A 26,962-nucleotide genomic window follows, 5' to 3' on the forward strand; every position below is an offset into this window, starting at 1 on the left:
TCAGCAAGGTACAAGCACCAATACTTTAACCTCTCTCTTCTTCTGCCTTCCTTACAGTCTAACTAACCTTCACAGATCTGGTCCTTCTCCTCATTTCAATTTGGGCAGCAGTTGTCTGTCTCGTGTCAGTGCTCAGAAATGTCTGATGAACACTGGCTGCTGGGGCAAACAGGCCGGCTTCTTAAATGAGTAACTGCCAAAATCAAAATGTTCTATCTAGTCAAAGCGCTGTATGCTCTTTCACCAACTTACTGAACCAAGCTTGAATGCAAACCATGACAATATGAACTAGAAACCACATAAATGAAGGACCAACCAATTGCGGCTCTGCAGTAGAATTATAGTGAAAAAAATGTAAATAGAAGTATAATAGACGTATAATGAAAAATGTAAATGGTGTGGGTGTCTACCCTGTTGCCAAAGTTCCCCCTCAGCATGTTCTGTTTGAACCAGCAGTGAATAAGAACACATTTGGTACATGATGGCAGAGGGAAATGTCAACATTAGTCAGAAACCAAACCAGACTTACAACAAAAAAGCCCAGTAATCCCATTGTGAAATTCCACTGTGAAATTCCCATTGCGAGCCCACTATGACATCAATAATATGTGTGTCCTTATTTTAAACTCCCTCTGCCTTTGCAGGATGTTAAAGATAGGCACAATGTAAATCCATAGGTGTGATATGTGATATGCCGTTCCTAAATGAACCCAAAGGTCACCAGTAGAGCATGTAGGGAAGTTCAGCAGGCCAGCACGAGGTGTCAATAGGTCACCATTAGAGGAAAGAGAGAGGTCTGATTCAGCACTCTGCTCAGGTCACTGAGTGAAAGGGGAGCGGGGCAGGCAGAGGGGCAATAGAACCACCCCCTTTTATCAAGCAGTCAAAGGAAAGGTTATCTGCAATCCCTGTTTTTGTGTAGCATTGTAATAACCCCTAAATAAACCATAGATGCTGTAGCTTATTAGTAAATTGGTAAAACTCTCTATATATTATCAGTGTACTTTAACGCATTTTGAGTTGTTTTTCCATAAGATAAGCAAAACATCCCTCAGTGCTTTGAATGTATCATAAACCGGATTTAGAATGACTATCTCACCAACAAATGGACTTCACAGGAAAGCCGGCAGCGATATGCCATTAGATCTTACAGTACTGCCACAAATCACTTTCCAAGCAGGTTGTTTTGATATGAAAGGACAGCCTCTGCCGAGGGAAGAACAAACAAATACCCAGGGAGCGTGCCCCTCCCCTGTAGGGGATCTCTTTCGATTTCATTTTAGATGCAGGTTTAGATTACAGACACACACTCACACAAACAGAAGTACATGTGCAAACATGCACAGACAAAGATTACAAGGGCACAAAGACACAAACCCACAGAAACACACACACACACACACACACACACACACACAGACTCTTAGGGTATTTCCAAGGGAAATCAAGTGTTTCTGATTGAGTGTATTTTAAAACACTGTGCTACTTATTCCCACTCTTCCTTTTACTAATGAAAGCAATCCGTTATTCTACCAGCACATGACTAAAATGAAGCAAATGCTGCTCTCTGTTATGTCCTCACACATTATAGCAGCAATTAAAGTCTCACAGTTAATTCTGTTAAATGCAGAGAGATGTTCCTCCTCAACTCACTTCCTCTCTGCTAGATCCCTCTGAGAGCGGATCCGTATCTGAGAGAAGCGGCACCACAGTCGGCTCCAGTGTTGGACAGAGAGTCTCAGCAGCTCCAGGAAGCTTTTAGAAACAGCTCAGTGTTTACCTTCCTGCCTGGATGGAAGGGGTGGGGTCGGAGGGGGTGTAACCCCTCTGTGGCACCGGCACATTCATTTCCGGCGACTCTTGAGTGTTAAGAGTGGAGGTTAGCCACAAAAGAGAGCTGTGAGTGCCTATGTGTGTGTGTCACACAGGAAGAAAGGCCACATATCCACAACTCTTGCCTTTAATTGAGGTGCCGGTGTGGGGGTGGTGTGTATAACAGCTCAGCTCAGTTATCCATGACTAGGAGTCCAAAAATGAACAAGTATGAGTCACTTTACTGGCTCCAAGTAATAATGTTAGGATTTCTCACTATGTCTTTTTTTTAATGACTAAGAAATACATCTTACTTTATGACTAGATCTTTGCAATGACTGGATAAGCAGGGACAAGTTTATCGATAGATGATAGATGGCACCCTGCCCATCTATCATAGATCATGGGCTCCTAGGGACTCACTGACCATGTGGTAGATAGTCTGTGTTTGATTTACAGCATGGAGGATTTTGATATCAAACGCTGATGTTTCGCCATCACCAGCACATTGGTGAGTTTGTGAGTCATCGCCAGCCAATTAACATCGGCTATTATAGACTCTAATACAGTACTTCTCATTTTGCTTAGGTGCCTTGTTGAATAATTCATTACAATGATGACTGATTATACAGTGTTAATAAGCTTGGAACATATCTATTTTCTAATAAATAAATAAATAAAAAAAGCCAGAATAAATATTTAATAATATACATCCACTCCACTCCCTTATAATCAATCTGGTTCCAATAGGGAATAGTTAAGAACCATATAGCTGTAAGCCACTTTTCATATTTTCCACATAATATACAAAACATGGGACAAGGCATTTCATAAATAATTAAAGAAAGAAGACATTGATTATCACTGCAGCCGTCTGATATGAGCTGTTTAGGCCTATCATTATATCTCATAAATAAGTTATTGCCTCTTGAAAAGACACACTGAAGCCTTGATGAGAAATGAAATTTTCATTCAACCCCAACAACACTCTGTCCTAATAACTGCAGGCTGCTTTAAGAAATGATATTGTAACTGATATCAGACAACGTGCTCTTTTACTTCACAGTTTGTTTTTAGCATGAAATGTCCGAGCTCTAATCGCCACTGACCCTGGCTGGATTACGTCTAGGGGTGACGGATCACTATCTCGCGACGCTGGCTCTACGGCTACCATCATGGATCACTATCCTGCTGCGGCGGCTCCAGGACGACGACGACGACTAGGCTACGTCACGGATCACAATCTTGCTACAGTACGTCCCCGGGTTGTCCAATGAGCGCACTCTGGGCTGTTTATTTATACACTGGTCCCAGCAGGGTTTGCTTCCGATAATGTAATACTTCCATGCTTGCTTCACGGATCACTATCTTGCTACATTCTCTTGCTCATAAACGCACTCTGGGCTGTTTAGAGGAATGGATCACATTTAGGACACTATAGACTGCTTTAGCATGGACAGCTGCAATGAGCATACTTTATGCATAATCAAAGCTGCAATGAGCACAATAAGCTGCTACTTACAAGCACATTTTATGCAAAATATTTGTACATTTGCAAAAGAATCAGGACAGCCATAAGATAGCCTATAGTAATTTATATTTTTTAAATGCCGTCCAACCTGTAACTTCTGTGTCTTATACTACTGGAATAACAAGACTATTTTTAATGCCTAACCTTTAGCCCGTGTGTCTTGAAATACTATTGACTGATTGACTGTATTGACAGTATATATTTTTTTGCAACTGATCATATAGGCGTCAATGCCGCGCACTACTGTTTTGCACTTGTTGGAATTGATTGCACATGTAGGCTTAAGGTGATTGCGTTCATATAGCCTAGCTTTCTCACTAATAATTGTATACGCATATTAAAACTTTTTTTGAACGCTTCTTGTAGGGTAATTTATGAAAGGAAACACTTGACAGTGGCCATCAGCGACACTGAAGGTTTTATTGTGAGCTGGTCCTCTTTTTGCCCACGTCAAAAGTCCTAAGAATGAGAATCATATGAGCACAAAGGGAGCTCTTTCAGGCCTGACACTGACATAAAGAGCAGCACCACTGTGCTGTTTCATTGTGTACATTCCGCTGCCAGGCAACTCTCCAAACTTTATTGTAAACATTGTATAGCGCTGTCCAACCTCAGCATAATGCCATTGTCCACATTCTCACCATGTAAAGTCCCATGGCAGTTAATGCATTCACCTTGACAATGATTAAAAGCTCATTTTGGTGGGGGCAGCCTGCCATCACATAACATCTAAATATCACCAAAATATCACCAAATCAACTGATAAAACGTATCAATCACCTTAAGACTTGAAATTTAAGTTACCTAACATTCTTCCCGCCACCAGTGACACCAAGTAAAATGTATTCTCTGCATTATAGGTCTTTGCTCATTTAGTCTTTACCTTACTTTAATAAGCTACTTTACATTTCCTAATACCTGAAAGAATTCTATCCATATAATGTTTCACTATAATCTATTGTAGATGAATTCCATGCCTGTGATAGCAAGTTAAAACATCACCCTAATTCAACACAGTCTTAAGAGAAATCAGCACTATCTGTCAACCAGAAAAAAAAACATTAAACAGTGTTATCACCAAATATTTGAGGTCAAGTGCCTTATCAAGATAAATAAAGTACATGTTTATTTTGATGAGGAAAACCAAGAAAGCCCACTGTGTTGTAATCACAGTGCTGATTCAGGGGCATCACACTATAGGTGACATGGACACAGCTACATCAGTTCTGTTGCTGTAAGTAGTGCTCTATTCAAGCTTAAAGGCAACTTTTGTATTAAAACTGTCTATATCACAAATGAGCAATCTGCATATATCACTGTAAACATCCCATTTAATCGTAAGGGCTGACATGAATGAATGTCCCCATTCTTGAGTCCATTCACTCACAACTACAAGTACTTTGTGAATGCACTAGTGCACCAATAAAGCATGATTCCCCTACTTTGATATAGTATAACTAATCTGTGCATTAGTTTGAATGCATGACCTGTGTGTACTGCTGCTGGTAGAACTCGCCTCTCCAGGACCTTGTCATTTAATAGGCATGCTGATAAAACTTTCATGAGCTTGAGTAATGCAGAGCATTAGGAGCCTCTTTATGTTAGCTGAGATGCCTGCAGGTCAACCAGGGACTTTCCTCTGAACCTCATTTGCCCTGTCTCTTTTTCAGCTTTTCCACACTGATGCAGTGAGTGCTAATCTGGTATAACCAGTTAAAATATTCCTCAAACCCCAAACTATTGCCCAGTCTATTAGAGCATAGAACTATTGTAAGCACAAGACTTGAAAATATATCGATTTGAAAATGTTTTTACCCGACAAAGGAATACAAAACAGACCTATAGCATACCAATTGGTTTAGATTATAGCCATATAGGTTTACATTATATAATCTACAGTGTTCTCAATTCTAAAAACGGACATTTTCATTGAGAGCAGTGACAAAATCAATTGATAGCCTACTTGTCATTTGTTCTGACAAGTGCTGAAGTAACACAACAAACAAAATCAAGCCTTTTCCTACAGTTTTGGCTACAGTTGACCAGGATGCGATCTATAAATCAGTCGATAGTGAAAATCGCACAGCTGCCCCAAATCCGCCCAATCCCATGAGAACACACACACATACACACACACACACACACACACGCACACACACACACACACACACACACACACACACACACACACACACACACACACACACACACACACTGTACCTTGGTTTGCAGGTATTGGGGATAGTAATAGGAGCACTGGGGGTACATCTGTTGATTCCACACTTTTCCCATGAAGATAGAAATGTAAACTGGACGCACAAGCTCTCAGGGGGGATCTGGTACTCCGATAGCCTATATTCCCGTCGCATCCGTTTTTCACTATAGTGTTGAAATCTGTCGGACCTCACCCTCTCTGGGAAACACGCACCGCTGCGACCCTCGTTTTCCACAGGACATTGATTCAGCGTGGACGTCGGAAAGGCTTTGTCTTATGATGACAAGTTTGGAATCAACGCATGTTTGAAATATTTCAGTGGCTCAGTTTGGGGGTGGCGAGCTGTTTATTTCCATTAAAGAAAACGCCTGGGCAGTTAAATAAAATATTCGGTCATCTGCCATCTTCGACATTTTCTTTCCACATATGGCTACAAAATGACCAAGAAACTATTTTCGCTTCACCGATATTTGAAACATGTGATTGATATGTGGAAAATAATACGGGTTATCTACTTCTTTTTTAGAGACGATTAAAGAAATATGTGCGAATAATAGAATTAGTTTCTGAGAAGTGAAGCTCATCCCTTTTAGTGCAATGTGAACTTTTATCAGATATTTAGTTCTGTGAGAGGTTTCTAGTTAAGCCCTTATATAACAGGAACAGGGAGAGAACTTCCTCTCACTCAGAATCAGGAAACTCTAAAACCAGGCAGGAAGGTCTTTTTGCCCTATTTCTGCATGAGACCTTAAAAAAAAAGAAAAGAGAAGCCTCACTGAATACTGTTGAAACAAGAAGACAAGCCATTCTCATTTTCTCAGGAGGTACAAATGATTTTGATGATGATTTTCATACAAATCAAACCTTATCGTGATCCTTCCTGGAATGTTAAAAATCCCAGGACATACACAGCTGAACAACCATAAAAAAAACCCATAACAGTTAAGATTATAATGAATTTAATGGTATGAGTGAGATTCTCAGGACTACAGAACCCTTGCACAGTTTTTCGACATACTCATCTTCACCACATCTTCCTCAAAGCATGCCTCTAAATGGCAGGAACCCCCTGAGGCCAGAGCCTCAACCAAAACAATATTATGTGCAGCTCTCCCTTCCATTACTGATGGAAACCAAACTACTGGCTCAGTGTGGAGGGGTAGCAGTCTGTTCTGATGTCTTGATGGCAGGTATATTATATATCCTATTGTTATATATACCTGATAAATATACAGATCTGTACTCTTACATAGATTTGTTGGTACAGTTGAGATGAATACAGAACACAACAATACAATGCATGGTGCAAAATTTTATTGTGAAGCAAACGTGTGAGAGGAAAGAAAGAGGAAATGGCACTGTTCTTTCGTTTCCATCTTTAAACTCATTTTTACCTTGTGGGTCTCTCTGCTGCGGGGTTTCTTTTCATTCTCCTCAGCCGCTCTCTGGGTTCCTGAAATCTGATCTGTGAGTTTTTCCCCCTGCATTCCTCCTCTCTCCTCCTCCCCCGGCATGCCAGAGTCCTCAGCTCTGCCCTCTGTCTGATCTCACATTTCTGCAGACCTACAGCAGATTGTTTATTTTGCTGGACATGGAGGAAACATGGGGCGGACCATTCAATGGCTCAAGATTTACTGCGGAGCTCAAGCCAGGCTCCAGTGTGATGTGCATCCAAGGCAGGGCCCCCTGTGTCAGGAAGCTGAGTATCCTTTTAACAACTGGCACATCACAAAGGACAATAAGATTCTATCTGGAAAATACAAAATTAGATTATCAAATCATATGACACACCATGATAATATGCAAAATAACCCATTTCTCCTTAATTGTGGAGATTGAGGACACGTTCTTTCCACGTAAAGAGGTACCTTAACCGCACAGAGGTGCCATATGCCCTACCTCCTAATAGACAAAGGACAAAAATCAACCCCATCTGACCTCCTCAGATGTCTTCCCCAGGCCGAGCCGACAGATGCTGGTAAAGAACCCCACGGCTCCCCAGAGATCTTTCCTGGTGAAATTTACGAGGCGTCTCTGCATCGCTGATATCCCTTTGTAAGTGTTCAGGTCAGGGTATTAGACAAAAATCACTTTAGGAGCCACCTCTCTCAACAGAAAAACATCCCTCTGCTCACTTTATGGTGTATATTGAGCGTATGTATCTGTTTTAAGTGGCTGCATATAACAATGATTGATTACAGGTCTGAGGGTAACAACGGTTTATAATGACCACAAAGTAGCTTTTACGTTTCCCTTCTGCCGTTCAGCAGTTCATCAGCTGAATACAGATTATATAACATCTTAAAGTAGTAGGCATGATGGTAAATCTGTGCTTATACTCTCACAACACAGGAAACAGAGACGGCACATAACGTTAACGACTGCGGTGCCTCAATGTGAAGCGTAAGATAGTTGCACCTTGATCACAAACAAGCCGCTCTGTCTTTCAGCCTGTGTGAGTGTTGTAGGTGACACTTATGGTGGAGCAATTTTGTGGAAGCAATTAGTCACACAACTAAGTAGTGAGTACATACCTAGTTTTGCCATGGTAGTCCTCATAGATGATTATATGCCACACTAACGCATTCAGAGAGAGAGACAGAGAGAGAGAGAGAGAGAGAGAGAGAGAGAGAGAGAGAGAGACAGAGAGACACAGGAAGATCAAACAGAACAGAGCGCCACATGAAAGGGAACAGAGTGTTCTTGGGTAAATCTGTCGCTCTGCTTATCAGTTTGTGAATCTGTTTCTCCTTCCGGATTTGCTCATCTGCTCGTCCTGAGTATGGTTTGCTCACACCCAGCCATTCCAGGTAGAGATGCATCTCTACCTGGAATCCATCTCAAACTCAATGAGTGGCAAAACATTATTTACCCTCATTCTGATATTGCGGTGTTCTTTTGTATCATGTCAGAAAGTATGAATACCCTGAGAAACCAGTCAATAGAAACAAAAGGAGGATTGAACTGGAGGAAATGCCTCGCCCACCTTTCAATTATCAAATCATCGCTTATCAGTATCCCACAATCTGATATTTTAAGATAAGATATTTTCCTTTACCAGATCCACAAGGCAAGGCTTAGGTCAATCTGCCATAAATCCTGAGGTCAAAGCAGCCCTGAAGTAGGATGGAAGAATGTGAAACCCTTAAGATGGCCTCCTATCCCCTTCCTTTAAGGAACTCTCAGAGCTTTTATCTGAATTGGGGTTGTTTGGGGGCAATCTGGATGTGTAAGTCACTCTCAGCAGGGGAAGAGGTTGAGGTTGGAATGTCAGTGAGGGTCATGGATGACAACCTCTGTGGCAGGACTCCCAGAGGAAGATCCCCAGGGTCTGAGGAGCCAGGCCGCCGGAGCCCCACTGTTCCAGACCGGCCACACAAAGGCCTGCAGCCTGCTAATACATACTCAGACTGAGGATGGAGACAAGAAGCGCTTATCCAGTTATCTTGCTCTGTCTTTTCTAGACGGCCCTGTGTTAAAACAGTTACAGATTCAGGTTGAGACAGCAACTTTTCCGGCTTGTGTAACTAAACACATAATCCTCCCCCGGTAAAATTTAAAAACTGAAAGGAAAAGGTTAGGCATGTGAACTATTTTTGAGTACATTTAGGCTATGAATATTAATTGATTCCAAAACATAAACCAACGCTGCTAAAACCTCATCTCTTGCCAAGCACAAGAGTGAGACCTTACCCTCATCTTTTTCACAGAAAGGAAATTAATGTGTCAATCAAAAATTCCAGCATCTCCCCCTTCTGGCCGTAGTGAGGCAGCAGACAGCAGTGTGAGAGACACTCGGCTGAGGAAGAGAGGAATGTGAAATATTCCACAGGACACTGTCACATGTCCATGGGGAAGGTGTACAGAGCGTGTAGGTCAACAACTGTCACATTACAAAAAAACTAATTTATGGCCGTTTAAATGCATCACAGGCAAGGTCTGAAAACAAGCTGAGCCATGCTTGGAAATCAATAATGTAAAGAAAACAATAAATTGTAGACAATTGCATTAAATTGTATCACCTTCATTAAAATATGGACTTGTGACTTGAAGTGCAGCACTATCTCATTTTGGCCAACATATCACAACTTACTGCATCTTGCTGTATCTTGAGTTGTATCTTGTTTCAGATCTGGCCAGACCACCATCTCTGTTGCATCTTTGGTGATATTTTGAATACAATAGTGAATGAAATTCGGTATGGTAGAATTGTGCTGCCATATCGATCTTTCAAAAGTATTTAATTGATCTTGCTTTGTTTTAGTTATCTGATATTGGTGTCAGTCAGTCATGCCAGTTTGCAATCGCTTTCAAAACTACTGTCAAGACAGGACACAATGTATACCAGTAGACAGAGTTCTGTTGAGATGTGGGGTTCAATTATAGGCCTAGCTCTATTTACCTGCTATGTTAATAAAATTGTGTTGTCAATTAACAACTGTAAATTGCATGTTTATGCAGATGATTCCAATAACCCCTCTTGTGCTCCTTCATGAAGTTCAGCAGGCCGCCTGTGAGCTTCAACAAGAAACGTTATGTAATGCCCCTTTAATATTAGGAGATCTGGGGAAAGATGCATTTTCTTAAATGCATCTCTCACTCCCTACATTCAAAAATAAACTCAAAACCCACCTGCCTACAATATATGACTCCCACTGACAAACTGACAACTGGAAAACCAAACACAGTTTTTTTGTGTCAATTGTTTTATGTATTTTATATATACATTTTCTTTTTCCCATATCTGTTGTAAAGTGTTTTTGAGTACCATGTAAAGCGCTTGTAAATAAAGCGTATTATTAAATGGAAATTCTGTCGGTTAGCGCAAGGGGGATCTGCTTTTTGATTTTGTGTGCATGCCAAATGGAAAACACTTCAGATGATCAAATAAGAAACACTTATTACATTTTCATAATTTACTTAAAAATAAAATTGTTAGAAAGACATGCAGGGAAGTGTCCCTCTTTTATTTAAATGCCTGATGTAAACCATGCAGAGTTGTTTTTATAGTGCATTGTTTTTATGACCTTTTTCATTTGATATAGTTTTTATTTCATTGTGCAGTATCTTATATTCTGCCTTTGTCTGAATATTCTCTATAAATAAAGGGTAATTAACTGAATTGATAAATTGAGTATTCACTGGAATGAAGTAAAGAAGATAGTCTCTACAAGTCACTTAGCTGCCATCTACTGGTTATACACTTTGTGTTGTCCTTCTCTGGAGAGAAGGTCCTCACCCCGATGTGGGTGGGGCCAGTTGCCATATGGGCGTGGCCTTGCTCAAATATGCTCTCCTTTTTCATTTATTGTTATCCTATTTTAACGTTTGTAATGTTCCTAAATACAAATATTTTATAGTTATTTTAGATCAGACCCTCAACTAATATAATTTATATTGTGTTTGCATAAGTCTGTTCTCACGGTAACTAAAAGTCTGCTAGCATGTATGCTAATTATCTAACGTCGTTTTTTTTAGTTCGGCTTCAAATAATTTTCTGCACATTTGACAGAGAGATAACGCAATGCTATCTTGTCGACAGAGATTACAGCGCAATGGAGGGTCAGATATATGGGGATAAAATCATGACTTGTTGTGTGGCGTCACATTTGAAAATACTCAATCATGTGAACATGCGTCAAGCTGTGAATGTGCTCAAATTTGTAAATATGTAATGTCATATTTACAAATGGGTATTCACATTTGTACTGTGTGGGAAACCAAAGATTATGATACAAGTCTACAACTTAGCTTAGTGGATGTTGGCCTCTTGGATAATCTTCCCATCGGCTCCAACGTTCCCGGCCGGCTCCCCTTCCACTCTGCACTGTGTATTACCTCTTTCTAAATCGGCCTACCATGCGCAACAACAACAGTGAAGCTAGCTGTCCAGCTAGCAGCAGAACACTAGCAAGTTTATGATGGAAAACTAGTGCTAATGTTGTGGTAGTTCCACAACAACATTTCCACACTATTTTGGAAAGGCTACTGTCACCGCGTCATGGTCTCACGATGATAGTGATTGGTTGCTTAGTAATGGAACGGAGTCATTCCTATGTTCCCAGGGTCCTATGTTCCCAGGGTCCTATGTTCCCCAGATTTATATGGCACATAATGGGAACATGACAAAGGGTCCTATGTTCCCAGGGTCCTATGTTCCCCAGTTCTACATATGTGCTCTCCCAGGGTCCTATGTTCCCAAGGTCCTATGTTCCCCAGCTCTATATAGCACATAATGGGAACCTGAAAAAGATGTTCCCCAGCTCTGTATTCGCTTAATATGACATGGGCTATTGTGGGAACTCGTCAAAGGGGTTTTCTGTTCCCCAGCGCTGCCGTATGGCTCTCAATATAATAGGCCTACACTTGAGGGAACTTATCAAATGGTTGGAGTCATGGAATCACCAAAGGTCATAGCTTAATGCTTCCTGTGAAAACTAGCCTAGTATACATGTTTTTGAATCTAACTCTCACACTTCACATCTGTCTTCTAACTGATATAAAAAACATGACATCGTGACTTAAGTATCTAATTTAATCCAGTTTGTTTTCTATTTTTAGCTGTGACTGACATCTCACTGCTGAAATGTCCAAATACCAATGCAGTGATATTGTTACAATAGAACAGTGGCATGCAGAGACTTTCATAGGGGCACAGGCGAAAAATGAAAAAAGGGCACATAGCACGCACCAGGGGTGTCTCTAGACATTTCAAACATCTGGGGCGCAGCCCCCAAAGAGAATATGAGATGTGCACGCAGAGAGCGCACGCCGATTTCTTTTTTTTTAACAATTCATTCATTAATTAATATCATATGCCAGTGGAACGGAAAGTGGAATACGGTTTTGTGAATAAAGTAAAGTTGTAAAGTAAACAACATTGTCTTGATATTCATGATACACATTTATTTCAAGCCTTGTTCCAATAAAAAAAACTGGATAATATTTATGAAATATTTTAACTTGAAACGGGTCAAATTTGACCCGAACACAATAGGAGGGTTAATGTGTGTTAACAGAATATTGAACTGGGGAACATAGGACCCTGGGAACTTAGGACCCTGGGAACATAGGACCCTGGGAACATAGGACCCTGGGAACATAGATACGCTCCCAATGGAACGGGACAACCCCAATTGTTTTTTTGCACTATCCGAGCTCAAAAATGTGTTCTGTCAGACCATTCTTCTGCGCTGGTACAGCTGAAACCAAGTGTGGAGAATGGTCTGGTTTAGTGAGATTAATGTTGGATTGGAGAAACATTGCTGAAATGGTAAAGGAGGTTGCTGGAGACAAGATTTTGGATTCTGTCATCTACTACTGAATGAGCTGAGGTCAGAGCAGCAGTTATGCACCACCAGAGGGAGAGAAGGTAGCAGAGAGGACAGAAATAAGCTGCTCCTTGGTCCTACCAAATATAAGCAATTCTTCCCCCTGATCAATTTTCTTTTTCCGGTGAACAGTTAACCAGTGTCACTTCATAACTGAATTCATCTCTCTCTGTGTCTGTCTGTCTCTTTCTCTCTGTATCTTTTTCTCTCAAAGAAGATGGCAATTCATCCAATGAAGATGTCAAGAAAGCATAGCAGGACAGCAAGATAGACATTTCTTTATTGTCTTTGTAAAGGTACAGTGCATACTAGAAACAGTAAATACAGACATCCAACAGTTCACAACACACATATAGACATAATGCCAGTACAGAAAACACAAACACTCAAGTAGTCCATGATGTTACTGAGGTAATTTGCTGAGGGCACAAAGCTCCTGCCCAAGCATGCTTTTTGCAAATAACGGATCTATATCTAGCCAGGTGAGAAGAGGGTGAAACATGGCTTGCCGGGGTGTTCACTCAGGGTCTTGTGTCATACTGAGTGCTTTATGTGTGACAGCATTGGCTGTTATATCTTATTTGTGGTGTGTGTGTGTGATTTTGAGGAGTCTGTTCTGCTGGTGACTGTTAGCATGGTGAAATAGCAGATGGAGCAGCAGAGGACAGGCTCTTTGAAGCTTCTGTACATGAGGAGCAGTAGCTGGGCTGCATCAGAGACTGGTTGGATTGCGGAGAGCCTCTGCTATAAGTGTTTATGGATGTTGGTGGATGGATGTTCACTAATAGCTTGGTTAAAGGAGGAAGCCATTGTATAGATGACTGTATCATCCGCATATAAGCGAATCTTTGCTGGGTGGATTTCCTTTCCCAAGTCATTAATACAAATAGAAAATAAAAAAGGAGCTAAAATAGAGCCCTGGGGAACACCTCTAGTAATTTCTAAGAAGTTAGACTTGAGGTTCTGAACATAAACACATTGTGTTTTGTCTGAAAGGCAGTTTCAAAACCAGTCTACTGCTTCTTCGCTGAGACCAATGTAACTGACTGTAAAAGTAGCTCATGATCTATAGATTCGAACGCCTTAGACAAGTCAACAAAGAATGCTCTCCCCCACATCCTCACCTACATCAAAGGTGAGACAATTGAGATGGTAGAAAGCTTCAAATATCTTGGAATCACCCTGGACAATAAAGTTAGTTTTGATCAACACACCACCAACACTTACAGCAGAGGCTATAAGTGTTGGTGGTCCTCATGTACAGGAGTTTCTGTCCTCCTCTGCTGCTCCATCTGCTATTTCACCATGCTAACAGTTACCAGCAGAACAAATCACACACACACACACACCACAAATAAGATCATTGGACCTCTCAGACCTCAACACCAATGCTGTCACACAAATATAATAATGGCCAATAGGAAGCCAAAGCGGAATTGCAGGCTGAGGCTTTCCCAGGGTTGACTAGCGGCTAACTGGTGGATTTTCCATTGACTTTAAGTAGTATGTCTTCTGCAACTAAAAAAAGCAATGGATGATGTTGAGATTCACCTGTCAGCACAATACGCAGCATAAGCTTTTAGACAATTTGCACGTCACTGGCACAGAAACTTACAGAAAATACTTTATTTGTAACAATGGACAACTATGTGGGACTGCAATTTGGGACTTTGCTGAAGTATGAGTTCAGGCTCATGATAGTAACTGCAGCCATTTTTTCACAGTAGCCTGTGAAGCTGTAGCTAGGTAGCTAGCTACCGCAGCTTGTTCCCTTTGCAGGAGATAGAACATTCCAACTAGTTAAAAGCCTGCCGGGTGGTGTAGTTCGGTAACTAATTTTGTCATTCATGTAAACAATACTGAATGGATTTTTGTGAAATTAAGCCAAACAAGATGTTTTGATGCTTACTACAACATATTTCAAAATCAAAGCCATATGCTTTTTAGATTGCTTATATGAAGTAACCTCCCATACACCGACATAGGGTAAAGTCAACCAAAGGGCTAAGAGAAATGATGTCAACTTCGGCTCCCTATGCTGTCACACATTTAACAGCCAATGCTGTCACATAAAGCACTCAGTATAGCACAAGACCCTGACTGAACACCCCATCAAGCCATGCTTCACCCTCTTCTCACCTGGCTAGTGGCTAGATATAGAAAAGAAGCATGCTTGGGCAGGAGCTTTGTGCCCTCAGCAAATTACCTCAGTAACATCATGGACTACTTGAGTATTAGGTTTGTACTGCTCTAGTGGCATCATGCATCGAGTCTTGAAGTCTTCGTATTTACTGATTCCAGTATTTGCTGTACCTTTTGCCATCTTCTTGGAGAGAGAGAGAGACAGAGAGAGAGGCAGAGAGAGAGATGAAGGGTCACTGGTTAACTGTTCATTGGAAAGAGAGAATTGATCAGGAGGAAGAACTGGTTCTATAGGACCAAGGAGCAGCTTGTTTCTGTCCTCTCCCTTCCCTTTCTCCAATCCAACGTTGGCTGCGGGTAAATTTAAATGCTGCTGCATAGAAGCAGATAACACTGCCGGCAAAACAGACTCACCTCAAGCAAGCCACACCCACCAGAGCTCTACTGTTACAATTGACCTCAAAAAAGGGATTCCAGATCTTGCCCCCTTTCCGTCGAACGTGAACTTGAATAGGGGTGTAAAATTATTGCCTTTGACTACGTCCAGCACCATTGGCTATTTTTAATTTTGAAGGTCCCTCTATACATCTTCTTTAAATGCTGAGCTGGATCTGATGGGTTTTGAAGCTGCAATGAAAACAATAAAAAATCGCTAGCCATAATTAGCATTCCAACATTTCGTAGCTTTGTGAGGCAAGGCGTTGTTATATTTTTAAAAAATGCAGTCATGTGTTAAAAATATATAGTAATGTCATTTGTAATTTCTAGATTATTTCACCCATTTTAAGAACAGGACGATTGGCAGCACTGGATCCAAAAATCCCATTCAAAAGTGGAAAATAAATGGTTCACGACAGAATCCAAAAGCCCCAAAATGACAGTAGGCTACTCCTCAAAACGATCCAAATGAATGGGATTTTTGGGTCCCGTTTGCTAATGTCTGTTCTTAAAATGGGTGAAATAATGCATGTAGAAATCACATATGACAAAGGTATTACATATTTGAACACATATATTACTGAATTAAAAAAAATATATATTTCGCAAACAACCATGGTGCGGATGTTGCATTATCTTCACCTCAGTCATGAAATGCTGAAATGCTAAGCTAATATGGCTAGCGATTTTTTTTTTCATTGCAGCTTCATAACCCATCAGAATCCACCTCAACAAATAAAGAAATGCATAATAGAGGAACCCTCGAAAGAAAAAGTAACCTAATAGCTTCGGATCTACAGGCCACGATTTTACACCCCTGTTCATTTTGACATTAGACTGCATCCTTTATTTGGGCCAAAAAATTATGTCACACTTGAGAGTTCACACAGAGGAAAACAAAAATGAGCATCGATCATCAGTGCAGTAGCTCAGAAAAAGCTTGTTTGGAGGATTTGATAACAAAAAATAACTGCCCACTAGATACATGGACCTGCTATTATACAAAGTAAAGCTGAAGGTATGTGTACAGTGTGTGTAGGCCTATCTGTCCTCATAAAAAAACATATAAGCAGAGGTTATTAGGAAGTATAACACAATTAACTGTTACATAAAGGCTTTACAACTTTTGACATTTTTCTCCACCCCATTATTTTCCATTTTAAGTTTGTTTTGATGATGCCAGTTATAATGCAAGACAATTGTTTTTTTGTAGGTTTCACCAATAAAAATCTCAGGGACTGAGCATGAATAATACATGTTTAATCATGTGGCCTTCACAATTCCTCACATATCCATCATAAGGCTGCAATAGGCATTGGGATATTTTAGACATTATCAAGCTTTTAGTTGTTTGCCAATTGTGTAGATTGTATCTACTGCATTAGCAGCATGTCAGAATTTGCATAATATCAACAAGGGATCAGCATGCTGGCCTGTTATCTTCCTATGCTGAAGATAACGCCTTGCAATACAGATATCATACAGCAATGACCCTAATGAAAAAGATATTCAACCTCAGTATTCTTATGGGGACTTATAGTGTGTCTATGGCAGACAATAGTGAGTTTCATAGTGACCTTATTAATGGTATTTTTTATCTCCCATGGTATCACTGTAATAGGAACATTAGTTTTGCTGTCATATTTTTGTACAGCAAGGGAGGTCGAAAAACAGTCGATCTAAACTTGCAGTACTGTGAGAAAAAAATAATCTGATAAAATTAGTAAAATCAACATAACATAATCTAGTTTGGGAACTGTTTTTAACATGCACAACAGTAGACCTGCAGACGTGTGGGACGAAAGAAGAACCCTCAACCAGCTAACCACCCAGCTCTAACTCTCTATCTTCAAGTTGATTGGTCAGGATCCAGTAAAGGCGGAAGTCTACAGAGCAGGGGGATTCCCCGAGGGAAGTTCCCAACTCAACTAGACTATGTAAAATGTACATTAGTGCGAAACACACCATATCCTCTCCTGCGTTTCGTAACTTTGCAGGTCATTTGAAGCATACGAAGGTGTCGTGGTGTCAAAACAATAATTTTGACTTTACTCGAATGAAGGTAAGGAGATAACTCACTGCCATTAGACAGGCGAACTGTACTGTAACGTTAGAGGTGCTCGATATCCACCGGTTGAATGGACTATGGCTAACCAGTCGCTAGATTTTCACTTTAAAGAATACGGAACTGTTATCGAATGGGTTTTGAACGACACTTTAAAGCGATCACACATTGAAGTGTCTCGGTACAATGTTGCAAGTGACCTTTTCTAACTCATATAGCCTGTTAAGTTATATCGTGGCTGTATTGTGGTGCCACTGGTGTTAAAATATCACTGACAGCCACGGTGTTATTATGACATTTATGAAGATTGATCAGTTATTTAACAACAGCTATGGGTGAGACTAAGCTAAGCCTATTTCTAGTTCATCATGGTATCATCTCAACATTCGCACGTCCACATTCACAATCAGAGCACTGTAAGTAAGGAATTACTTTGAGAATATACTGTTACTTTTGACTGAATTTCTTTTGTTTTCTCTGAACTTCAAAACGGACAGTGGAAAAGATAAAGACAAAGGCTAATAACTGTACAAAATAACCACAGTATGATTTGACTTCAGCCACAGAAACAGAAACAGTGTGTGAATTATGAACTGCGGGACATTTCCTTGTGTACATCAGTGATCCACCCTTGGAGTGCAGGAAAAATATTATTGAAATTGCAAAAGCATTCAGTAACTTTTTAATATATTTATTGTACAATACGCTCATCAAGATCCTTTGCACAGAACCACCTTTTCCAGTAGGACCAGAAAATGTATCTCTTTACAAATACATACTTATCATACTTATAAGTATTTTGATTGTGGAAATGTAAATAGAATTAGCTTTTTGCAGCCACTTTGATATTCCACCCTAACTGTAGCTATTCTTCAATAATCAGTAGAGATTAGAAAGTATATTTACTCAGTTTTAGCACTATTTTGTCAGTGTTATCAGTAGCATACGTAAATCAACCGCATGTAGATATCCTCTCAGATGATTTGGGAACACTTCAAGATTTTATTGATTTCATTTTATTATTTTAAACGGTGTGGAGACAGGCAGACACGTATTTGTATTGTAAAACCACCAAAAATGCCACAATCACCAAGCTGTTTCCATTGCAGTCCTGCAGTCAAAAGAATAATACTGTCTTTGGGAGTGTGTTTCTTGAGGCAGTTACAGTAGAATGAATTTGTGCAAATTGTAGTTGTGTTTCCAAACCTTGACTGTGTGATTTCACACATAGGGCTCATGTCTGCTGTGTCAGTGATGGTTGTGGAGCACACGGCATGGAGAGGAACATTGGAGACCAGCTCAACAAAGCTTTTGAAGCTTATCGCCAGGCCTCCATTGAGAAAGACAATGCTAAAAAGGAACTACAGCAAACGGTAACACCACGGGGAGACAAACGATTATTTCAAATGAGCCAAATATTAAGAAAATAATAATAATAAAACAGAGTCCACCAGTCAAAAGGTAGCTTTCATTGCTAATTTTGCAAGCAAGGTTTTGTAATTGACTTACTGAAAGCATGTTTACTTATTTTGTTAACAGTCAAATTGTGAATAAACCTAAAATAATGATAAACATGATAATTTCTTATAAATTAGATATGAAAATGTGACACTTGACACAGATATCTCAGCATAGACCTGATCCCAGATATTGGTGCTAGAAATATAACAGAACCCTCATTTTTACAGACTGAATATTATGAGCGATATACTCAAAAACTTCAAAAGCAGATAGAGGACCAGAAGCAGGTGATTTCAATACTTGAAGCTCAGTTGATGTCAGCAGCAAAGCAACCATCAGGTTAGTGACACACACCAGATGAATTGTCTCTTCATATGCTGACAAAATAATTTACTCTTGCCATGCATTGCATTCTGGGCAATGACCTTTATACAGCAGGATGTAAAGGATTTTCATGTGCTGTACTCTCAAGACATTTCAACACCGAATTCATCTTACCCATTTCATCTAGCTGTGCTTCCTGTTTGGTGTTATGCACTGACTGACAGTTAATTTATCCTGTTTTGGATTCTAAGGAGAGATGAAATGTGAGCTGGCTCCCAGAACACAGGAAGAGGAGACTTTGTTGCCTTGCAACCATGTACTAGATGGGACCAATGCTTTTAGGAAAATACAGTACCTGGTATGTTTAATGTGCTGGTGTCTTCTACTCTGCATAATGTGACTGCAATGTGACTGCTGCAAATCTGGATTTTTTTTTCATTCTCACACTTGCACTAACACATGCATACATGCAGGCTTGCTTACACACACACACACACACACACACACACACACACACACACACACACACACACCAGAGTTAGTTTTAGATTCCACTTACATTCTTATATTGAATCTGTAATGGCACATACAAGATAACTATTACAGTGGTAGCTAAAACATTGTAGCCCCTATAGCAGTCTATGTATAAATTTATATTGTACTATGTATAAACACACACACACACACACACACATGCACACACACGATGTTGATGGTCTACAAACATTCCTTCTGCTTGATGTTGCTGCAGCTCTACCAGCAGTGATCTTTAATGAACACAATATGTCAATAAGTATTGCAGTATGCAGCATGCAGCAGGTTAACTGTGATCCATGCTGCCTGACAACTTTCAAACATTCTTCCTGTGACGGGAGTTTTAAGTCTGTGTCTTTAACTTTCAACATCATCCTTTTTTTTTTGTAACCTTTTCCTTTCTCTCTCTACCTCTGTGGTTCTTACCCTTCTGCCCAACTGGCAGATTATTTCATGATACTTAATGCTGGCAGCACTAACTGGCACCCGTCCTCACTGATAAGAAGGGACTGTTCTTTTCTTTTTATGGCTTCCACCTAATTCTTTTCTGTTGATTTAACTGACTGTGGGCCCCTAAGGATTTTCCTACTGGACTAGAACCCAGCCTCTATTTTACTTCGCACACGGTTCATCCACTTGCCAGAGTGAGTTCTCTTTTCCATCACCAGATGGTGCTAGAGGATAATATCACTGCAGGGTTCGTCTTACAGCAGCTTGAGCTTTACTGTTAAACATTTCTTTTACTGGTGGGGGTACTTTGAATGAATTTATGTCTGGTAACAGGACTACACTCTTTTATGTGTAAATGAAAAATGCTAATTTATTTACAATTTTTCAGAAGGAGAATATGGAAACTGCTGTGGCTGTTCCTCCTAAATTGCCAGATAACAGCACCATTGACAAGTATGTGTCTCTCCTTGCACACCAACCAGTTTCTCATAGACATTATATGGGAAAAAATGCTCACTCTTATTTCTTTGTTTCTCAGTCAAGACATGCTGGAGGTATTTGAAGCAATTCAAGGGAAATTCCAGCAGATTCGGTCTCTAACCAGAAGACAAAAAGATCACCTAAAAAGATTTCACGGGGGAAACGATACTTCAAATGGTAATATTAAAGTTTACCAACTGCTTCATATTCCCTGCAGTTGCACAAGACCTGAACCTGAATGCAGATCTTTTTTTTATTTCAATTACTTGAGAGAAAATATGTTGAGTTACAATTGCTTTGAAGGTGTCATAACAAGTTGTGAGTTTACTAGCTTTTGCTTTGTTCTTGAACACAATTAGATAGCAACACCTTAACCAGAACCGTACATTAATGCCTCATTGCCCTCTTGAACCATGGCCGGCCACCTGTGTGAAAATAGAAATAGCAGATAAACACATTTAATTATTCCACTGACAAATGCATGATGTTGGCTCTGGATACTAGCTGTATAATTAGTACAATAAAAAACATTTTTCTTTCATATACTCAATGAAAGAACCAGTATGAGTCCTTAATAAGCAATGAAAAATCAAACGAGAAGTGAGAATGCCCTTGAGAAATATTTTTCAACAACACGCAACTTCTAAAATCATTGCCAAGCTTGTATGTTTATTCGCTGGAATATGTTGATGCGTCGATTGAGACATAACAAGTATGTAAAATCTCATCTTTTTTTTTTTCTGCCGTCTGACAGACCAGCGGTTCTCCATGCCTATCCAGTGTACGGACGATACGGCGGAGCAGGCGGAGAGACCCTTCTCAGCACTGAGGTCAGCAGTGGAAATCCCACACCCGCCTACGTCTCTGGCGTCCCGCGGCGCCAGCCCCGAGGACAGGGACTTAGTAGACTCTCTCACCAAACTCAGTGTCAAATTCCCGCCCTCTGCGGACAGTGAATACGAGTTCCTGAACAGTGCTCCAGAGAGACACGTTGGTCTGCCCGTGACCAGGAAACGGCCTCCCAGCAGCGTCCCCACTGCACTGACAGAGGAGGCGCCTGCGGAACTGGACGTGCCTTTTGTCTACCCTCCGTCCCCCTCCCACTCCACATCGTCCTCGCTCTCCCAGGAGAGTGTACGGGGACCCCAACAGGTGAGAATCACAGGAGAAGGTCTGAGAAAAACTAGTAGCAAATTATCAGTTTCTGATTGGATATTTGCTAATGGATGAGGGAAAGAGTGTGAAGTAGAAAAAAATACCCTTGGCTTAACTCAAAACGTATTACTGTGTAATGTGTGCTGATTCTTTTTATAATTTAGCTTGGATACTCTGGTTATATTTGGCATATTTGCTGGAGAGTGGGAGCCAGATGGAAGCACATTACAGTGTCTGAATCTGATGAAACAATTATGATGGTTAAGTGGGATTTCATGGGCTAATGTGTATAACCATGCTTATCACAGCATTGCACAACATACAGTGAAATCTAAAAGTTGCAGTTATGTTGAAAACATCCTTTCTGCTCTGGCTCTGCAGATAAGACATCGGTCACAAAATGACAAGATGGTCCAGTTTTTATTCTAAAAAACACATAATGCAATACTTTCCCTGGGTTACATCAACATGGGCAATTATGCACATTATTATCTGCTTGTTTTCATAGGGTGGATGACCTCAATGGCCACACACTAGTAGCAAATTAATAGTAAGATAATTAAACATGGGAATCACTCTTTGCTTTCACTGTTGCTGAATCAGAAAGTGGGTTCATCTTGTATTCCTTAAAGCAACAGATACTTCTACCTAAGGGCCAAGTGACCCAGCATACTCTAAATAGGTGAGTGTAAGCATTGTTAAGTGTATGGATAATACAGCCTTTTGTGTGTCTGCATCCTTCTCTCTGCAGCCTCTGTGGAGTCCTGAGCTGTGTGATGCAGGTGACATGGGGACAGAGCTGGAGGTGGCACAGAGCAGCAGTCCCGATAAATGTGCTTTCTGCCATGCTGTGGTTCCTCAAGCCTGTATGAACAGCCACCTCTATTCGCATTTCTCTCATAAGAATGAAGCCAGCAATTGACAATGGAGGCAGGGACTGACTGGCCGATGCGATAACTCCTCCAAGACTTACTGTATTCATGGTTTATTCATGCCTTTGTTGCCTGCCATGAAGTACATGCGCTGTACTGGATTTCAAATGACACTGCCTTTTGCAATAAGACTTGAATCCATTCTAAGTCCATTTATTTAATGTCAAAGAGTTGAATGGTACACTTTCTTGCCCATTATATTTTTTTTAATATTACTCTGAAATTGTACTCGAGACCTAAGTGATGATGATGCACAGTATGGTAGATATGAGTACAATAAAGCCATCATTTAATCTTGCAATGAATATTCTTTTTTGCTAGCTGTGTCATTTACATTGTTTTTAGAAAAAGGGTGGGATGCTGTTCTAAGTGTAACCACAATATATAGACATACTAAGATGGAGAAGATGCAGCCTTGACGTTGCTTTGATATTTATAAACTTTGATGTTTAATTGTGTTTATACATTTTATATTTTAAAACACATAAGTTGTGTTTGAGGACTCAAAAGACAATACCAATGTATATTTTTCAGGGAGATCTTCACTCTCAGAACTGGAGAAAAATGAATTCACTTTGGAAATGTAAGTTTTGTAATATTTTTTTTGCTGAAATGTGACTAATATTGTCTTCTTTCTATGCTGTCAACAAAATTCTATGTTTTACGGACACAGGAAGGGGAAAAATTGAATGTTTTTTACTCTATTTGTGTCTCTTACTTTGTAAAAGCCAGCAATGTGCATCCAATCACTTTAAAATTATCAATTTGGCAGCATTTGTAAGACTTTGCACATGTTGCTAGTGAACTATTCCCACAGGATTTTGCATCAGCATCGTACCAGGCTGTATATTTTTTATTTGTCAGTATGATTTGGAGCCACTGTGACATCCTTAGTCCTCAGAGTTGGAAATAATTACAACTTTTGAATTAATTTAAAAGTTATGCCATTTGTTCACTAAAATTGGGTTTGTGCAGGTGGTAAACATATCATCAGGCACAAGCTCATTGTTCAGTTAGATGCCCAATTATGTTGCTATTTGTAGATTAATGGTTTTAGCCTTAGGAAATATTATTCTCATACATATTTACCTATTTAATGGAGAAATGAAAATGACATGATGCTTTTTGCCCCCTTTCTCATTCTGTGAAAAGAGATAAAATGACAAATTGATGAGTCAGGTTCCAAAATGAGATAATCACCATTTGGAAAAAGTGACACCTACTCTTACAAAATGATTTGTAGTACAAAATTAGAGAGGAGCAGTGAAACACAGGAAATGTTTTTTTTTTTGTGTTGTTATATAGCATTTTAGAACAGAAGTCTTTAATTGGACCTATCAGTTTTTGAAAGACAATGTTTCAGTCACTGACTGTATCCATTGTGTGTGCGGCAATCTATAGTTTTTAATACAGATTCCATCTATTATTTGACCAAACCGTAGTCTTTTCCAAACAGCAGCAACAGCTTTTGACTTCTGCAATATTTATTCACAGCTTTGCAAACAATTGCAATGATTTTCCCTGTCTTGTGTGATGATGTGTTAAGGAAATGGGGACAATATGTGTATTGAAACACATCGTTGTGCAGAGAGGACCTTGCAGCCCTTCAGCTATGGGCTAGTAACACTTGTGCTGGGTAGATGAGCTGGTGTGAAGATTGCGAACAAGCTTTTTTCTGTTTTCAAGTGTTGGGTATTACAAGTTATTTGAAATATCACTTAATAGACTTGGATTAATTTAATCTTTTCATTATTAATCATTATTCGCCACTGAGCATTTCACTGCACGTCATAAATAGCTCAGAAAATCAAAACATATGTAAAAAAAGGGTGATTTTTCCATGCCATCCATTCTAACTAATGAGTCATTAGATTAATTATAATCATTATAATTAATAATAATTAATAATACATTTTGGGTCCATGATGATAGGGAACGGCAAGTGTTTCTTAAATACTGTACCAAATCACAACACATCATCTGAGTGAGGGAAAAGACTGAAAATACATGTAATTTGCTGTATTTACAAAGCTGAATATTACCACATGTACAATGTGTCAAGCATAATGCATGTTTATTTTGGAGTGACATAAACCACAGAATTTCACATCTCACATCACATTATGGACATTGAGGAGAGAATTTATTCTGAATTTTTGGCAAATACAAATAACCACTATCCCTAATGATTCTCTCTGGTTAATCTGTGAAGAGTTGAACATTGTGCAGCCTGCATGCTTTTCTCTCTGGGATCATGAACAGCTGCTTGCACATAATTATGTTGTCATTCCTTGTTATTTGGAAGAGGAAAGTCATACTGACAGCTAGGCCTATGATTTTTTTTCTTCTGTGTTTTAGTATATATTTACTCACTTGTTAATAAAGTAATGTGAACAGCTTGAGATAACCCCACTTAAGCTCCAAGGAAGCCATTTTTCTTGCCATGTTTTTGCTTGCATTTAGAGATATACAGGCATATACAGGCATTGTATGTAGAGATATACAGGCCATCTCCTTGGGACGTTCGCTACCAGCGGCAGTAGATTTGAAGTAGATTTGAGAGATATAAGAAATGAAAAAAGAGGAAAAAGACGAAGGATATGGATTGAAACGGAGAAGCAGCAGGCTGATTACAAGGTGTCAAAATTGCCAGGAGCAAAAAGGTGAAAGCAATCAGGGGTGAGAAGAGTGCAGTATTCGTGAGGGGCAACTAATTATCCATCTCATTTGTGGAGAGCAGCATTTGAGGCAGCTCTAGCCCACTGAATGGTGACAGATTGGTGCGGAGGAGAGGGGAGGTGTTAGAACAATGGAGCCCAGCTCACCATCATTACTGCATGCTAATCAGCAGTGCTGCTGCACCACCAGTCGGTGCTGCAGAGAGTTCGGGGGGATAGGGAAGTCACCGGCTTCAGGGGACCGCAGTCATTTCCAACTAGAGGAGAGAGGGAGGAAACTGACATATATGTGCTGGCACTCTATCAATGCCTGCTTGAGCCAATAGGTCTTCCAAGGCAGAGGCTGATCTCTGTGGCCTGCATTATCACCTCCCCACTCTGGAAGTGTCTTGGAAATGAAAGATAGATTGAGTGCATGTGCACTTTTAAAGGGATCCAGTGCAATAATAATAATAATAATAATATAAGACAGAATATTCATTTGGGTTGATGGCTGAGGTTTTCGACAGTGATAATGCAATTCAAATGCTGTCATGTACAGTATATCCCCACTATATGCCCAAATTTATTTGTCATTGTATAAATGCATCTACTGTATGTTGACAAAAGTTTTGAATGTTCTCTGGAACTCATTAATTGTAAAAAATAAATAAGATTCAATATTATTAGTAGTTAGTATATTTAGTGTAATGTGATATGCAAATATGAAGATAGGTTCTTAATGTATGTTTGCAACGGACAATTTAATCTTCTCAGATGACAGACAGACTTATCCTATGTACAAATTAATTTTTGATAATGTTTGTAATAAGGTGACGATAATGTCATAAACTGTGTTGTGACGCCTTCCTCCTTTGACTTGTTTCTGAATGCAATCGTAACTGTGGTGCAGCACTGGTTACAGCACATATACTGTATTGCTTGATATTGGCATCTGTCAGGATATCATCTATTTTAACTATCACTATTAACTGTTGTTATACAGCTATGTTAAGCTTAAGCTAAAACTTGTGTCAGATACCATATGGCCTCAAGCAGGACGGCCACACAACAATGGTGTGTGAAGATAGAAAATACAGTTTCTTTTGTTGATCAAGACTTTTCAAAATCTACAGTCTTTCTGTGAAGTAGCAAGGCTTTTATCACCATCACAGCCTACAAATGTTTGTTCAACTGGACTGAGGGTTTTGTCTGATGCGAGAGAATTAATATGTAGTGTTGATTAACAGGAAGCAGCATCAGATTTTTTAATTACAGCATTTGGAGAGTTAGTTGAGTGGCTCTTCAGCAGTAGCTCAGAATATTTGCTCCTGCTTTCTTCTTTACACATGTAAATGCATATATGTGATATATGACATATTGTGATAACATTACATTTAAAATATCCCAACATCGTAAAACAAACAATTACATT

At 39.8% G+C, this 26,962-nt stretch overlaps 1 protein-coding gene across 2 annotated transcripts; it reads left to right on the forward strand.

The window, feature by feature from the left end:
* Positions 1-17,385: 17,385 nt before the first annotated feature.
* On the forward strand, positions 17,386-26,008 carry tank (TRAF family member-associated NFKB activator). 2 transcript variants are annotated; one of them, XM_078286258.1, is made up of 9 exons: positions 17,386-17,531; positions 18,766-18,907; positions 19,223-19,334; positions 19,571-19,677; positions 20,692-20,756; positions 20,842-20,960; positions 21,538-21,935; positions 22,690-25,343; positions 25,377-26,008. In XM_078286258.1, exons 2-8 carry the CDS (start codon positions 18,809-18,811, stop codon positions 22,858-22,860), a joined length of 1,071 nt encoding a protein of 356 aa, XP_078142384.1. In that variant the 5' UTR covers positions 17,386-17,531; positions 18,766-18,808; the 3' UTR covers positions 22,861-25,343; positions 25,377-26,008. The 2 variants fall into 2 exon arrangements, with proteins under 2 accessions (XP_078142384.1, XP_071769813.1); XM_071913712.2 differs by having other exon boundaries at positions 20,695-20,756.
* Positions 26,009-26,962: the final 954 nt, after the last annotated feature.

Source organism: Centroberyx gerrardi, chromosome 10 (genome assembly GCF_048128805.1).
Source record: "Centroberyx gerrardi isolate f3 chromosome 10, fCenGer3.hap1.cur.20231027, whole genome shotgun sequence".
Classification (NCBI taxonomy): Eukaryota; Metazoa; Chordata; class Actinopteri; order Beryciformes; family Berycidae; genus Centroberyx; species Centroberyx gerrardi.